The 18,194-nt window shown below is 43.7% G+C and overlaps 1 protein-coding gene across 1 annotated transcript in view; it reads right to left on the reverse strand.

The window, feature by feature from the left end:
• Positions 1-4,626, reverse strand: part of ADCY2 (adenylate cyclase 2 (brain)) — a 180,664-nt gene extending 176,038 nt beyond the window's left edge. The window contains exon 1 of the mRNA XM_012658016.1: positions 4,431-4,626. Within this exon, the coding sequence (XP_012513470.1) occupies positions 4,431-4,517 (87 nt within the window). The 5' untranslated portion in view covers positions 4,518-4,626. The remainder of the gene's footprint in view (positions 1-4,430) is intronic.
• Between the last annotated feature and the right edge of the window lie 13,568 nt (positions 4,627-18,194).

Genomic DNA, 18,194 nt, shown 5'->3' on the forward strand with positions numbered 1-18,194 from the left:
CACAAGTGTATAATCACTGGATAACAGTCCCAAGCTAAAAACTGTCTATGTCTCTTAAAGCTGAATCCAGAATTTGATATACACATAGACCATAGTCCCACTGGCTTTAAAGACAGAAGAAGGGGCCAGCAGCCAAGGAGTGCAGGCAGCCCCTCTGGAAGTTTGAAAGGGCAAGGAAATGGATTCTCCCGGCAAAGCCTCCAGAAAACCCAGCCCTGCTAATACCTTGACTTTAGCCCCGGGAGACTGATTTTAGACTTCTGACCTCTGGAACTATAAAATAACAAATCTATTCTTGGGGGTTTTAAGCCACCAAGTTTGTAATGGCCTAATACGGCAGCACTAGAAATCTGAAAGAACAAGATACATAAAGTACTAAATAGACCACCTGGAACATTATGAGAACTCAAAGAAATATTAGTTGCTTCTGTTCTTCTTTTCCCAAATGAAAAAGGGCCAAATTTTAGTAGCTCAAATCTAGAACAACTTAAACACTTCACCTAGTAACATAAATGACTTACATAATACATTCAATTAAGCCATAATATTTCACCTGACAGCAGTCCCCAACCTTTGTGGCACCAGGGACCGGTTTCATGGAAGACAACTCTTCCACGGACTGAGGGTCAGGGGGCGGGATGTCATGGCGGGGGAGGTGGTGCAGAGCTCAGGTGGTACTGGGCTGAGGCCCGGGGGTTGGGGTCCACAGTGCTAGTATATTAGGATAAAGATGAATACGTTCATTATCTACCCAGCCATGGGCACACAAGACCACTTGCTTGTTTCACTGAAGTTTGCAGAGAGGAAAACAATTTTGCATCCAAGGACAGCCAGGAAGCCTACTGATTCACTAATCCCCCACAGAGGGGTACAGAATCCAGGGACAGCATGGGGTCTCTGTGCTTCGATTGACAAGTATTTTCTACTGGAACGCATATTCTGTCATGCACAATCCATAGGATGGTTCCAGATTAAGGTAGACCGTGTAAAAATTCTTTGAATTACTTTAAAACAATGACAATCTGTAAATTAAAGAGGGTTTATTCTCTGTCTAAAAGAGAATAAAAGTTTTTACTCCTACAGAGGCAACATTTATTTCAACTGCCTAGGCAGTCAGGAGATAGGGCTCTTGTTTTGCTCAGAATCCAGGTCTCCTCAATTCCTGAGAGTCTGTTACATGCTCCAGAGAGAAACACTTGCAGGAGTGTGTTTTCTCAGGTCTGACAGAGAGCCATCTGTCTCACTGCATGGTGCTCAGGAAAAGGAAATGGTTTCGACTTTTACTGTAGGATGTGAAACTTAAGACAAAAGGCAAAACTTAGAGAGCTGAATACTTCAGTCCTCAAAGGTGGCCTCAATTCTAACGCAATGCATTCCTGTTCCTACCTCGAAAAAATCATGATTTTTATTGTTGATCCATGAGGGCACTTTTAGGGCGAGAATTAAACTCTGAGAAACTCCGTACCAACATTTTTTATTCCCTCCTCACTCAAAATCATATAGTGCAAATAGCCACTTTATTCAAACCTGCTTTTTAATCTTTAAAATTCATCCATTTCTATCATGAAAAATATTACAAAATTTGAAGAAAAGAAAGTACAGAGTTCAGCAATTTTGAAAAGAGTTCAGAATCCATAGACACTTCTGAGAAGTATCAACCGTTCGTAGCCCCTCCCAGGTTGAAGAGGAGCAGCCTCCTGGGCTCACCTGCCACTTGCGTCCTCACCAAGGATTAGGGGCAACAGGAAGCAGAGATAGGAAGCAAGGCCAGGATCTATTCAAGACACTGGTCTCTCAACCTCTGGGAGCATCACCTGGCTCGGAACCAACTGCCAAAATTCACCATCATTTGGAAGGTATTTATCCAAACAAAGACCGAAACAAATCATTTTCTGGCTGCTCAGCACACGTCCTTCTGCATGAAGAAACTTAAAGGACGTTACTGTTTGCCATCATGATTGCAGATGAAGCAAAGGCAGTTTGTGGCCTGGGGAGAGCAGAAAGTGACACATGGGACCCAAAGGAAGTGACATGTGGGACCTAAGAAAAGTGACATGTGAAACCCAAGGAAAGTGACATGTGGGACCCAAGAGACATGACATGTAGGACTTCTGGTAAGTGACATGTGCTACCCCAAGGGAAGTGACATGTGGGACCCAGAGGAAATGACATGTAAGATCAAAGGGAAGTGACAAATGGGACCTAAGGAAGGGACATATTGGGCCCAAGACCTTAATTTGTATATGGCCTGCTCACCCTCATTGTGTCAGGGACTGCTCCCCTCTGTGAAGGCCACATAGACTGTCATTGGCCGATTTTTATTAGTTTCCTTACACCTATCAGATTATATCGTATTGAATTTTTAAACCAAGATAATTTCTTTTTCCCACTTAATTACATGCAGTCTGAAAAAAGTACACACATTGATTCTTATTCTAGAAACATATTTTCTAAAGCCCTAAAAAGAAAAGCACTACGTTCTAGGCATCAGACCCTGGAAGTGGACTTCCGATTTTTGTGACAGAATGCATTTGAGGTGGTAAATTATATTTTATTAAACATCTTTAATATCAATTTTTACTTCTTCAAAGTGCCCCTTTTCCCTTATCTTAAAAAGGACCACTAGCTTCTTTTTCTCAAACCAGTAGATGCATGAGTAGATGCCCATCTGAGGTCTCCCATGACGGCCCTAGAGAGTCTCTGGCACGTCCGATGCCACAGGGTTCTAGTTCCTGAGCCACAGAAGGTCAGTGTGGCCTGTTTGGCCATTTGGAGCCCTCAGCTCACCGTGGCAAGGGGCGCCACACGCTTTGGGCTGCTCAGGTCTCTTCAGAGAAACAGGAAATGTAGGAGAGGCCAGTAACCTGACATACTGCTTTTGTCAATGCTGTTACGATAAATATTAGGTTATATAATGTACTTGGATTTTTAGTTTTCTGTAGCCTTGTGCTATTCTGAAGGAGAATATGGAAGTAGTGGGAAAAAAAAGTTAAATATGCCTGTCCAGACCCACCCGATCCAGTCTCTCCTGTTTGAGAAAGGAAACCATCTCTCCTAAGACATCTGAGCTCCACGGCACGTAGGAGAGCAGGACCAACCGTGAACACTAAGTGCTGCTTGTGGAAACTGGAATTTTCTAGGGCCCAGATGTAAAACATTCCAAGCACAAATGTATAATCACTGGATAACAGTCCCAAGCTAAAAACTGTCTATGTCTCTTAAAGCTGAATCCAGAATTTGATATACACATAGACCATAGAATCAAACCTCAGTTACTGAATTCCTTTGCCAGGTAGGTGATAAGACAAAATGCAATTTTTTAAGAGAAATTATGAGATTTTCCCCTAATAGCGTGACAAAGAATGTTTACAGCAATACCCCAGTGCCTAGAACCATGCCTGACACAAAATTGATGCACAATAAATATCTGTTGAATGAATGAACTAATACCCCTGTTTGAGAAAAGGAATCTGATTACTCTTCAACAGTCCATACACAAACAAAAGTCCAGTGCCAGCATTTAAAGGATATTTTTGTTTTGCTCACACCACAATACATTTTGATGAAATTTTATAGAACGGACTAATTCAATACAATTTAACAAACAATAATTACACATCCACAGTGTGCCAAATACTGCTAACAGCATAGGTATCACAGAGAAGGGGACACGGTGTTCACAGACAGCCATGATATAATAATTCTTGCCTTTACAGACCAGGTTCCCAGTGAGAAATGCACTAAACAGTTCACATGTCAGATGCAGGGTCCCTTTATGGTTTCCCTTCCACAGCACACCTGTGTGTCCTGTTTCCCACCGTCCTCGATACCAGGTGGCTTTGTTTCCCCACCTCTCCTCTGGTCTTCGTTGTTTATTTCCTGTTAGGCTTCCTTGCAGTCTGTATATTTCCCTGATATACATTTCTATGCATCGCCGACAACAATCCCCCTGGGAGAGCCTCTGACAACTACTCCAGCTTAGCTCCTTCCTAGACTCTCCTTCCCGACTCCAATCCTCTCCCTCGGGAAGGGCTCCGTCATTTCCTCCTCTGTGGACAACAGGACCCTACAAAGAGCTGCAAAGGCACAGCAAGGGGAAACTCTTGCCACAAACACTAACCAAAAGCGAGTGCTTAAGGAAGTGTCGTTATTTGAATTTCCCCCGCCATGTGTTGACGATGGCTGATGTGGCTGCCTACCTGTGGGTGACCCAGGTCTCGGGTCTGGAAGCTGCACAGGGAAGATGCCATCTCTGCCCTTTTGTTTATAACTCTCCAAGTGCAGAGCCTGGGCCAGGCACAGGCAATCAGCTGCTCTGGTTTCTTTTCTGAAGGCCATGCATGAATGGATTCCACATTTGATATTAACAGCAGCAACATTATTTTTATAATGCTTAAAATAATGTGGACATGAGATCAAAAATGCATTACCTGCTGACGTTTTTCAAATTCCAGCTTGATCCGGGACTTGATGCAGTTACACGTGTCCTGATACGTTTGCTGCAGAGCAAGTTCCATGAGGTGCTTGTGGTAGGCGCCCGCCAGGTTCCCACAGATGAAAATGATCACGTTGGCCAGGATCTAAGGAGACAGAAAGAGCTGCTCAATGGGGTGAGTGTTTCTAACTCACAAGTACAATAAAAACAGAATGTACATTAGCAACAGTCTTCAAAGAGACAACTGCAGGAAGTTAATTTTACTTCTGATTCCAAACGAACATTTTGATTTGCTTAACAGAAAACATTAATCTCCGTTAGGGGTTGTATCCTTTTCTTGCATTCGTGCCCTTTGGTAGGCGACTTTGTCATCCCGCCCTTGACTTTGGGCTCAGCCATGTGATTTGCTGTGCTTTCGCTAACACAGTGTGGACAGAAATAACAATGTGCCAGATTCTGCCCAGGGTTAGAAGATCTTGAGTGTTTTCAGGTCACTTTCTTGTGCCTGAACATGCATAAGAAAAGAACACGCCCTGCCCAGCCCACCAGTCCCAGGATGAGAGATACGTGGAGCAGAGATACCCTAGCCAACCTCCAGTGTGTTACTGTGTGCCACTGAGCTTTCATGGTTGTTACACAGCATCGTGTTAGCAGGTGACTGATACACACTGCCTCACACCAAAACTGTACATGCTGATAAGTGAAATTCCCCATTATCTTTTGTTTACATAGAAATATGGCAGCCTTTCAAAATATGTAACTCATTACTCCTTTGATGATAAAAACAATTCATGTCACAACAATTTGGGAGGAAAACAGAAAATATATAAAGAAAAACTAAAAATAATCCATAATTGTCCTTCTCAGGAAGAACACTCTTGCTGTCCATATGGCCTTGTCTGCCCACTCCAACTCTCTCTGTATTCTCAAAATTGGTGCTATACTTTGTTTTGTCAAGACCTCTATCTTGTTCCAAAAGGTCTGAGTTCATTCTGAATGTAGTTTTGTGCTTTGCTTTCATTTAACATTTAATTAAATTTTTTTCAGATCAGATAAATTCTATAGAAACAGGATTTCGAATGCTTAGATAATAATATTCAGTTCTATGATTGTATCATTTGGTTACATTCATATTGTTCAGTATTTATTTTATTGATATACCGTGCATTTGCATTATGCTATAGGGTCAACCTCGTGTATAAGACTTTGACTTCATATTTAATCATTTCCTTAGACTCAATTATTGAAAATGTACTGAGTCAAAAATAATGAATCTTTTTAAATCCTTGATACACACTGAAACATGGCTCTCCAGAAATGTTCCATTTCTAGTCTCATCAACAGCGTATGACCATGTTCTTTTCAGTGTGTGTTCTTATTAGGTAGCATACTATTCACATAGAGCACGCTCCTGTGAGTTCAGGGCTAGACCTACAGGTGTGCCAGTGGGTGGCAGACATATCTGGTTAAAATGCCCCCCTCCCACTTCCACGTGATCTTAATTCTCATTTTCTCACCAAGACAGGCTTCAGTGACAAGGCAGGGGCATCCCCTGACACAGATCGGTCTCCCACACCAAATCGCCCAACGTGGCGAGCAGGAGCAGCGGTGACTGCAAGCCGTCAGGAGAATTTTATTCCTGAACCTTCAAGGTTCCCCGAGACGGGACTTCTCAGAGGACCATGGCTGTCCTGCCCCTGCACAGTGGGGTCACTCCTCCCAGGGAGAGCAGGAGGAGCTGATTTGACTTGGAGGGTCCAGGAAAATGACGTGGACCCTCTGCAGTTCAGCCCCTCCTCTCTTCTCTCTGTGGGGTTTTCTTCCCTAAAGAGTGTGGTCATTGTCATGTCCTGTGTCTCAGCCAGGCAGTGGACCTACGGGGCCCGCTCGCCCCTGTGCTGGGAAAGGCCTTCATTTGGGTGTGGGGGGTTGGTGGGGAGAGGAGTTAACTCCAGGGAATATTACCAAGATCATTTGTCCCTAATCACTTTCTCCAAGCAGTTGTAACAGTAATAAAGGTGACTTTTGTTCTCCATCTGACGATGCCTTTCCCTATCTCTCCACAGGTTCTGAACACAGCGAAAAAATGGTAATGTTGATTATTAGCCTTCTAAAACCCTGGAAAATAAATTTTCAGGATAGAGGAACACAACACGACAGAGTTAGAAATAACAATGTGATGAGCTTCTCTCTCTGAATACATGCAGAGGCTCCACGGAAGGGAGGTCAAGAACTATGCAGACTAGAGGGGGCTTCAACACTGTCCCATGTAACCCACTCGTATCACGGAGATTTGAGGCCAGAGTTCCCAGAGCTCACCCACATTCTCTCAGGTAACTCCTCGTAAGTCCTTTTATGTGTCCGTATTTTATCTCACCTCCATTAGCATTGACGAATAAAATATTTACTGGGTATTTTTCTCTGTGTGTGCTTTGTGTGTGATATATGAGGTATTACGTTTGTGTGATTTGTGAGTGACATAGTCACATGGGGTGCATACATGTATGTAATTGTGTGTGATGTATGCACGTGGCATGCATGTATATCTGTGTGATTTGTGTGTGGTCTGTATGCCTGAGTAAGGTGTACTGTGTGTGCATGTGATATGCATATCACACGTGTGCTCTGTGTCAAAGGCACGTGCGCTCACAATCTGTGTGTGAGTGTGTGCAGCAGCTCAGAGCTTGGGAGCAATGTGGCGGTCCTCGGCACTACTTCGCACACATGCCAGCGGCATGGGGCTGCCCTCCTCCCCACTGCCAGGCTGCGACACATCTCCTCTGCGAATGTCAGGCCTGAAGCACATGGGAAGCCCTGGGGACCTTCCTGGCTTCTTCCTTGAAGGGACCCTCCTCCAGCTGAGCCTGAGTCGCTCCCAGTGTCGCGGCCAATGGCTTGCTGTAAATTAAACCCTGCCACACTTTGCTCCTGCAAAATGACCATCTGCTTTGCTAAAAATGCTTCAGACTTTGTCATCGCCAGATTTGCTCTGAAGAGCAGTGCACCAAAGAATGCAGGAAATGAGAAAAGCTAATGCAAACCATGCTGCTCAGAATGAGAAAATACCAACTCCTTCCTTATTAGGAGTAGCTGAAATAATAATGAAAATAACTCGGTGATGTTTCGTGACAGCTTTTTATCTTCCTCCTCAAAAATGCCTTCAAAGCATAACTATTAACATGTTAGGCAGTAAATTTCTCCAAATTAAGAGCCAAGCTTAAGCAACAGAACTGAGCAAAGTCATTGTCGCCTGTTCCCTGGCCTCCCACAGCAGGGAGTATGGATGGAGCACTTTGGTACCTACCCCGAAACCCCGACGTGCGTCCCCATCCTCTGGAATGGCAAGTACTGTCTTTTCCTGTTTTTCTCCTAGAATCCCTCTCCCCACTTCTATCTTCTAAATTCCCCTGGCCTGGTGGGCCTTGTAGCCACAGAACCGTTCATCCTGAGTGTCAGAATTCTTTTCTTTATTGCCATAGGCTTTTATTCCCATAACTGGGGCAGCCTGCGTGGAGAACTGCCACCTCCAGGCCACAACCCTCCCTGCAGACTGAAGTCAGGGGACTCCCCGGTCTGCTGGGCTCTGAGCACATCACCAATGTGGCTGACCCAGTAAACGTTCCTTGTCCATTAAGAAGTTTCCCCACATTCTACAGCAGAAGCTTGTCTGTCCAAAGCAAGAGGCGGCTCTCTGCACAGCAGTGTGGCCTCGCTCTCCTCAGACCCTGCCTTCCAGCCAATATTCTCTGACTGCCACGTTATATTGGCACATTTGCCTTGTCATGGAGCTAAAGGAAAAACCTTCTCTGAGTCATGTATTCTGGATACTGCATTGCTTCAAACAAATGTAATTTGAACCTTTCCTGGCTATAGATAATGGGAAAAACTGAATTTACTGATTTGTATTCACATATTCAAAGGAAAACATTTAAGAACTAAACAACTAAGAGCCTTAATGTCAAATAAAATATGGAATTTCTTTTCTGATGGAAAGCTTATCAAATGATAAGCCTTTTCCTGATACCTGATTTCAATCTGCAATACTGTACTCAAAGGTTAATAGGATTAATCGTGGCATTTTAATCATGACACACATTTACAAACATGATTGATGTCCTAAAGCATTTTTCTTGCAAAGTGGTACATTCATATGATGACTTTATATGAAATCTAGGGCAGCACATAAGTGATTAGGTTAAGATTTTCTTTTCAATAATAGTATCAAACATACTATTTTCTAGAAGACCACTAAAGCAGAACATATGACAAAAATATCCTATTTTCATGATGTTGAGTTTGTTTTATAACTTCATATGTCTTGATGTCTTCTTTTATCCTGTTGCTTCATTTAGCTACTCTTACATCTGTCAGAAACCAGGAGAGGCAACTTGGCGTCCCACAAGATGTCTTGGAAGAAAATAAATTGTTTAAGGTAATAACACCAGTCAAGGTGCCCTGAAGATTAAAACCAGGCCTTGCAATCGAGCAGGGCGCATGATCTGGAATCTGTGCAAATGGAACCGCGCCAGCATGTCGCCACAGAGGCCGGCTGTCCCCGCCGCTCCCCACTCCCTATCTTTGCTTGATGTAAATGTGGGGTGATATGTCAACACTTCTTGGTGAATCTCAGAGGATGCAAATGAAAATCCTGTGCTGGTGGGAAGGCCAGTGTCTACTGAGAAACTGTGATTTTGTTTCTTGCATAGTGATCATCATTTGTCTTCCAAATGTACCTTGTATCTTTTCACCCTTGCAGGAGGACAGAAGGCAACAAAACCAGGGACATGGACATGTCTTATTATTTCATCTTATAGGCCAAGAAACAAAAGTCAAAAAAAATTAAGCAACTTGAGGGTTGGCCCCAGGCCAGGCGAGGCTGTCGAGACTGTCCTCCCACACCAGCCCAACTCCTATGCCTCAAGTCGGATTCCTGCAGCGCAATACGACCCTCTATGGGGGGTGGGGAAGGTATTCCAGAGGAATTTCTAAAGAGACATGTGTTACTTAGACACTAACATTTTTCTCCTTTATAAAGCATTTGTATCTTATGCTGTAACATGTTCACATCATTTAAAGTTACTTTAAGTGGCTGCTCTTGGAGACTATGTGTGCATGGTGTCCGTAGCTGGTTCAGCACACGTGTGTGCACGTTTAGACAACAGAAGAGTGTCAAGCTGCTCCCAACAAGACCGTGTGACCCAAAGTGTGACCCATGTGAGGATTATTTCACCTGGGAGGAGAGCCGTTAAGGTTGTCAGTTCACTGTCTTCAAACATTTGAGAAATTATCACATGGGTGAAGCGGACATTTAGATCCCTCAGGACTCTGAGATATTACGTGTTTTAAAGGGCTCAGTATTCCCATTCTTAATCTTACGTTAGAGGTGGCAAACCGAAATGGCCCCAGAGGACAGCAGGCAGCACCCACACACGCTGGGGGTCAGGCAGGGCTCCTGGTGATGAGGGAAATGCCATCACGGAAGGACAGTTTTTCTCTGTGAACTAACTGCACAGTGTCAGAGGAGAAAGGATATTACGGCATTTGAAACAGGTTAAAACAAAGCAGCTCAAAACAAAGCAGATCATAAATATGCAAAAACACCAATTATAAGTCAAAGGAAAGTAAAGGGGAAGACAAGAACTTGATGACAGAGCTGGGGGTGGAGACCCGGCAAGCTGTCTGCGTCCCATCACCGTCAGGACCGGCTTACGTAAAACACGGCTCTTCCTCACGCGGGAAAACGAATTTTCCTTAACTGAAAACCAGACGGCAGAGGATCCCAGTCCCACCTCCTCAGCATTTCTTGAAGCCCCCTGAGAATCAGGTTGGCCGTGTACTGTGGCCTCAGGATTTCGACTCTCTGCCAGTCATTTAGTCACGGTCAGAAATGCTGTGCTTTGGCCAATACCACGAAGGAGCCTTAGGTCATGTGCTAGATCCTTCTTGTAATCCGAAACCCCTCCAAATTAAGAGGAGTGGAGTCAGAAGGAAAGGTAGAAAGAAAATTGAAAGAGCAACAACTCCAACAATGGATGTCATCAGGAATTTGGGCTGACAAACTGGAATTGAAAACTGGGAGTCAAATGCAATTTGGGTTTCGATGGAAGCTGCCATTACAAAATAGATAGTACTGTTGGTCGGGATTATTATTTTCACTATTCTCTGTCATACTGCATCTGTTGTTCTTAAGTCTTTCTGAATAGCAGACATCATGTTACTTCTCCAGCAGTATTTGGGCCGAAGGGTTAAAGGACCCCATGCATAGACAGGACTCAAGTCTGCTATAGTAGCTACATAAGGGCGGCATCTCGCAGAGCTCTTTGCTCCTCCCAGAGCTGCCCCGGAAGCCCACTCAAAGCCAGCTGACAGAGATAAGCCTCGAAGACCCTCAGGATCTTGGTAGAAAGTTCCCCCCACAAATTAAGTCACTGAAAACACAGCTTCCTCCCGAGAAGGGAAAGCGGAATCAACCACACAGAAACCAAATTTCTCAACTCATTGACTGCAAACTTGAAATTGATGGGAGAAGACTGGCTTGAATAATAGTTCAGCACAAGAGAAAAGAGAAAAACGTAGTTTGCAATATCCAGAGTGCCAGGGAAGAAAACAGCACAAGCCTCGCCCGGGAAGATGTACGGCTCCCTCTCCTTTCCGCAGAGGAGGGCACTGGCCTGCTCACTGCTCTGTCCCTTCCCTCTGACCCAGCACACAGAACAAGCCTGGCTTCAGGGCTGCGCTCCCCCCACCACGGGGAGACAGGGGACCAAATAAATGCGCTGTGTGGGGAAGTCACAAAGATAAAAATGGAAAAAGAAAAAGGAACCCTCTAATGAAGTTCTGTGAGGAAATATCTTTAAAGAGTCATATCAAGCTTCACAGTTCTCCACGGGGCATTTCTTAGGCCTTTTTGATAAGTTAAAAGGGAGGGAAGCGCTGTCGCTATAATTCATATTACACTTCTCTTGCATCCAAAATGGGGCCAGGCATTCTCTTTTCATCGTTGACTTCTGCAGGCCTTTTCTGCAAAGCAAGGCTATCAGACCTTTTTTTCTTTGCTTCCTTCTGTTTCAGCACAGCTCCAGGCCCAATACTGAGAGCACCTGTGATTGCAAAGCACTCCTGTGAGCATCAGTCCCCGGCCAGTCGAAGGCTGGCATGGCATTGTTTAGATAATTACATCTGATATTTTGTCAGCCAACAAATCAATGATGAACTGAACTTTACATCTCCACTGATGCCTGACAGAAGTCATTATCTCCTTGGTCTCTGCGAGTCCAGATAGCTGAATGGGTGTTGATTATTCCAAAGATGTTCCACCTGCTTATTGCAAAACCCAAAGGACCAACTGGTCCTGGGTCTTCCAAGAGGCTTATTAAATGCTATTCTCTGTGTCTTCCCAAACCCTCTCTTCCGCAGTAATGTCAGAGCAGGAGGACACATTTTAAGTATTGTAAGTATTGTGTCTCAATGTTTTTAAAAAACTTAGGAACATACAATTATATGCTAATTACAACAATAATTTTACTAGTCTTAAATCAGTTCTCCTAAGGATCTCCACTAACCAAGATACAATTTGCCTAGTTCTGGTGATTCCAGTGGATGTGACTGTTAACATTAAAAAGAAAATAGAAAATAAATTTTAACACAATTTAGACTTTTCATTAATTTAGGCAGATCATCTCTCTAATTAATCTGAATCAATGAAGTTTAGCTTCATTTAAACACCATCCATAATTCTTTTCATTCACCACTTAACAGGTGACACATTTGATCCACATCCACTCATTAAAAAATTTAAAAGTCAACAGGTATTCAGATTCATTTAAAAACATGACCAAGGCTATCAGAGACTCCAGCCTGTACAGCTAGTTCAGGAGAAAATGATACCGCATTTTACAGAGAACATGCGAGGTAAGCATTTCCCTTTCACTAACATAGCGCACAGGAAGGGGTCAATGCCTTTTACGGGTACACGGGGTACCCTTGCATTGCTATCCCATTTGCAACTGGGATTACGACCTACTTCTAACCCAATTTACAATCTATACATCAGAAGACAAATTTAGAATTAAACAAAACAAAGTGCAGTGTGCCCTGCTGGTTACAACTGAATAAGAACTATCCGGCAGACACGGCATGTAACATGACAGCGCGAGGAAGAGCTTGCACAGAGGTATAGGAATAACACAGGCAGAGCTTGGCCAGTCTGGCCTGTGAACTGAAGCAGGACAGTAAGTGCATCCATACCGAAGCGACAGATTGCAGAATCCTGAGACACAGTCATGGACTCCAAATAAAGGAGAAAGACAGTGCGCTCGGTGAGTCACAGGCCTACTTTGGACTGGAATGATGGGATGCCCTTTTCATGCCGACCAAAATATGCTGCACAAAGTCACAGCAAAGGCAATATCCGTAACTTAAACACTGGTACCCGTGTAATATGCTGAAATAAAAAAATTAATAAAAATAAATAAATAAATAAATAAATAAATAACTGCTTTGACATATACCTGAAACCACTTGCAAAGAGGAGAACAACAAATTTCCTATTACCAACTAAACTCCGGTTGCTTCATTAATGATGCTGATTAGGAAAGGTGATATCTGGCAGCAACTTCCCTAGATAGAGTCAAAGGCTGAATATGCCTAAAAGCAGAATTTCCCCTGAGTGTACTTCTGGGGTTCCCTCAAATGGGCAAGGTAAAGCCACCTTCCTTACTCTGCTACTATACGTTTTTCTACAGATTATGTTCTGTAAGAATGCAATGATAAGTGTTTAAACCATGACACCACACTCTGACTTTTGGTCAATTTCTACCAAAGATCATCTATTGGTCCTGCACAAAACACCAAGTGACACCTCATGTTCTCCCGAATGGACACGACTGCAGCTGCTTTTCCCAGTCAATAGTGTTCAATGACCAGGATCAACAGGAGAGGGGCTTTGCTAAACGTGTATGCGTTTGCTGGGCTGCACAACAAAATATCACAGACTAGGGGGCCTAAATCACAGACGTTTATCATTTCACAGTTCTGAAGGCTACAGCCCGAAACACAAGTGTAGGCAGGTGTGGCCGAGGCCTTGCTCCTTGTCCTGCAGCTGGCTGCCCTTGTGCTGTGTCCTCGTGTCTTAGTCCATTTTGTGCTACAACAGAATGCCAACAGACTGGGTAATTTAGAAACAACAGAAATGTATCAGATCGCAGTTCTGGAGCCTAGGGAGTCAGTCCAATATCGAGGTGCTGGAATGTTTGGCAATTCTAATTCCAAAGTGACAGCTTGGGCACTGCAGCCTACAGAAGGGAGGACCCCTTGCTGTCTCCACCTGGAGGACAGTGGAAGGGCTCACCGTTCACAATGGTGTTAATCCCACTCACAAAGGCCCACACCCCATGGCCTAATCACCTTTTTTTTTTTGAGACAGTTTCTTACTCTGTCACCCCGACCAGAGTGCAGTGGCGTCATCATAGCTCACTGCAACCTCAAACTCCTGGGCTCAAAGGAGTCTCTTGTCTCAGCCTTCTGAGTAGCTGGGACTACAGGTATGTGCCACCACGCCTGGCTAATTTTTCTATTTTTAGTAGAGACGGGGTCTTGCTCTTGCTCAGGCTGGTCTTCGACTCCTGAGCTCAAGAGATCCTCCCCCCTCAGCCTTCCAGAGTGCTAGGATTACAGGCGTGAGCCCACACACACGGGGCCCTAATCGCCTCTTAAAGGCCCCACCACTTAATACTGTTAAAATGGCAATTATAAGATTATTAAGTATGAAATGTCCAATTTCCTTAAGTACTAAGTTTGACAGTTGATATCTCTGACATTTCACTTTGACACTTCTTGTTTTATTGTTATTGTGAAGGTATTAATACATCCTCATTCTTTCAAACTCACGGTTTGGCTTGGGATTATCTTTCACATTTTTTTTAGAGCAGTTTTTGTGAAACCATGGATAAGTCAAAAATTTGTGTTATTTTCTAATACAAGATCTGTTGTGGAACTAATGCAGTGCAGACAGCTCGAAATATCAATGAAGTGTTTGGGAAGGATGTGGCTAATGAACGCACAGTATGTCAATGGTTTGAGAAGTTCTGTTCTGGTTATTTTAATCTTGAAAATGAGCCACGTGGGTGACCAGAGACCAAGGTGGATAATGATGAGCTGAAAGCTGTAGTGGAAGTGAATCCATCTCAACCTACGTGTGAATTAGCAGCAAGGTTTGACATTACTGTTCCAACATTATTGGACCATTTGAAACAAATGGGCAAGGTAAAGAAGCTGGATATATGGGTTTCTGCAGGAATTAAACAAGCATCAGAAAAGAAATCGTCTCGAAGCTTGCCTTTCTTTGCTGTCACAACATAAAGGCCAACCATTTCTACACTGTACTGTTGTTATGTGTGATGAAAAAATGGATCCTTTTTGACAATCACAAGTGTTTGGCAAAAGGTTGTATAAAAATGAAGTTCCGAACACAGTCCAAAACTGACTATTCATCAAAAAAAGCTAATGGTGTCTGTTTGGTGGTCTAGAGCTGGTATTATCTGCTACAGCTTCATGAAACTTGGTTAATTGATTACAGCGGACATCTACTGCAACCAGTTGGACGAAATGAGAAGACTGTTTGTGATTAAGCAGCTGAGATTGGTCAATAGAGACAGGCCAGTCCTCTTCTAAGACAACGCTTGACCATGTCGCACAAATAATGCTGCTCAAACTACAGAGGCTGGACTTGGAAACTCTCTGTCATCCACCGTATTCACCAGACCTTGACCAACTAACTGACTACCACTTCTTCCAGGCTTTGGACCACTGCTTGCAAGGAAAAATATTCAATTCTCGACAAGATGTGGAAAACGCCTTTCATGATTTCCTTGCCACTGGCTTCTTCGCTGCTGGCATAAACAAGCTACTGTTAGGATGGCAAAGCTGTGTCCATAGTTTAGGTGCATACTTGGATTCGTTGTACTGCTTCTTGTTTGAGATATATAAACTAAACTTTTGTAAATGTCAAAATCGGACATTTGATATTTAATAACCTAAATAATTTAATGAGTTTTGGAGGGGGCAGACATTCAGAACACAGAACTTTAATCGTCTCTTCTCTGTCTCTGTCTCTCACAGAGACACCTTGTGTCTCTGTGCCCTAATCTCCTCTTCTCATAGGGACACCAGTCAGATGGCATTAGGGCCTACCCTAATGACCTCATTTTACCTTAGTCACCCCTGAAAGGCCCTATTTCCAAATACAGTCACATTCTGAGGTGGTCAGGCTTCAACATATGAATTTAGAGGGGACACAATTCAGTCCATAACAACATGATAATGAGTTTTAAAAACGTTTTATTTATATATCATCAGAGAATCCACTGGCATGTGGTAGAAATTTGGGGCTGGTAGCTCTTTTGCAGAAAGCCACGCACCACTGATGATGGTTTAATCTGAACTGAGATGAGATCTTCATTAAATGACTTCATTCATTTAACAAATATTTGGTAAACATTTATTAATAATCAATTAAATTATGTGCACTCCCCCAAATCATCATTGGAATAAATGCAATAAAACTAACCAACAATAAAAGTCAAGAAGGCAAGCAAGCGTAGGTGACGTAAGACAGGCTTCTCATGAGCTGGCGCAGTGAGACATTAATTGCTGCCACCAGGTTCTCAGGATGATCTCCGGAACATTCTGCCATTAGGAACCCTCATTAGTTAGTTTCCTTTATGAGAACGTAGGGGTACTTATGACTGAAGGAAGACCGGTGCTACATTGAGCATAATTCCTCTAACATTATTATAAAGCTTACTTGCAAAAATAAAATCACTAACACAGAGGTTCCCAAGTTTTCTTGGTTCATAATGCCCTTAGTGTCTCATTAACATTTTCTACAGTGCTCCTAAACCAAAGGAAATTCCTAACAATTTTGTTTATTATGGAGTAAGGTCTAAACGACTTAAGTATTATGCCCTAACAACTTAGTTGTTGTTGCAAATAATAACCACTGCCACCATGGATTGAAATAAAATACATTTTTTATTTCATTCTCAAATGACCACAGTGACTTACTAATGGGCTGTCAGTAGCCAACGTGCCTCTTGAGCATTGCAAAACTTCGCAACACTCGGCTTCCAATTCAACACTGCCACCTACGTCTCCTGTTGCATCTTGCTCTCTGCATGGTACTGGTTTTTGCTCACAGCAACAACTAAAAAGCCAGCTTTGCAAAGATGCAGTGTCAACAAAGGAATGTGTGATCTAACGCTGAAACTACAAACTGCCTTAAGAGTCGTCTGTCCAAAGTCTGCCAGATGCTGAGTGTCACTGCATTTCCCCTGAAAATATAAAATATCCCGGAGTGTCCCAGGATGCCTCAGCGTATGGTTTGAAAACCACATCACTAAGGAAATAGAGTTTCAACAAAGTAAATATTAATTAATTAAATAAATAGTGTTATTAAAATCACGATGGACTTGCTATCGATATTCCCTTTTGCAAACGTTTTCCTCCCTTGCCCGCTTGTCTTTCTCTGAGACGAGAAGCAGCAATCTAGCACACCCCGTGATCCCGGTCAAGTTCTCACCTTAAGGAGGTGGTGTGGACAGAAGAGATCATGTCTCACGAAGTGACAACTTTAAAAGACACTGGCATGGATCAGGAACAGCAGCAAGGAATGCAGAAGTACCCCAGGGCGAGCAGTGGAGGTGTTGCTGTCACATGTAGGTCTGAGGAGACGAAGGAGGGGGATTTTCCTGGGGAAGAGTCAGCTGCCACCACGTGGGCTGGCAGGAGCAGGGTCCCTGCTACCTGTGTCCCAGCAGAGGCTGCTAGGACTGAATCCTGCCCTCACTCCCCTCCTGCCCTGCAGTCTCCTGCCCATGTCTCCTGCTTGCGTCACTGGACCTGAGGCCAGAGCACAAAGGCGCTAGTGATGCATTGCTTCATGGCAGCCATCCCAGGAGAACAGGGCGAGAAGAGTGACTAGGGACCTGGAGCGGGAAACAGGAGCCCTTCAGCCCAACTTCACTACCTTAACCTTGCGCAAAACCACAGCCAACTAAGCCCAAGGTGGACCCCTAAGCCAATCAGATTCTCTGTGCAGGAATTTGGGTTTGAGTCTTAGGGACTGACCAGGAAGCTGAGGGACAAGGACGCTATAGGTTGAGACCACCCTGCAGGGCAGTCTGGGATGGAACCGGCACACACAGAAAGGGGAACCGAAAAGCTGGTCTTTGGAAAGGGAAGAACATGGCAGATATGCAGGGAGGCAGAGACCGGCCACTCAGAGGGGACAGTGAGAGCGTTTTAGCCCCTGGAGCCCTGACCAAACTTTAAACAAAATGGGATTTGAGATATTTCAATATAACTGCCTTCCCCAAATTTACTGGAACAATTTTGTTTTCTGTTCCTTGTGACGCACCCTCTCTGTGAACACTCCTCAGACTCAGGAGGCTCATTTCACTTCAGTCTAGAATTAGCTTTGGAGCATATAGATAATACTAGGTAAAATCCAAGATGTAGTATTGACTGCTCAAAACAGTCAAATTTGAGACCTGCTTGTTCTTCAAAGACGAACACTCTCTGGGTCGCCTCCTTGAGGTACCTTCTCTCTGTAGGTGAGCCTAATGTATAACAGACCCCAAAGAGAATCTTCTGCTGTATAATAAAGACTGTGACTGGCCTTTGTCTCTGGTTTTGGGAAGGAGACTAAATCCTTGGCCTTTCCTGAGTAGCAGAAATGATTCTGTTACTCACCAGTCCCTGA

Source organism: Propithecus coquereli, unplaced genomic scaffold (assembly GCF_000956105.1).
Source record: "Propithecus coquereli isolate 6110/MARCELLA unplaced genomic scaffold, Pcoq_1.0 Scaffold569, whole genome shotgun sequence".
In the NCBI taxonomy this organism is placed as follows: domain Eukaryota; kingdom Metazoa; phylum Chordata; class Mammalia; order Primates; family Indriidae; genus Propithecus; species Propithecus coquereli.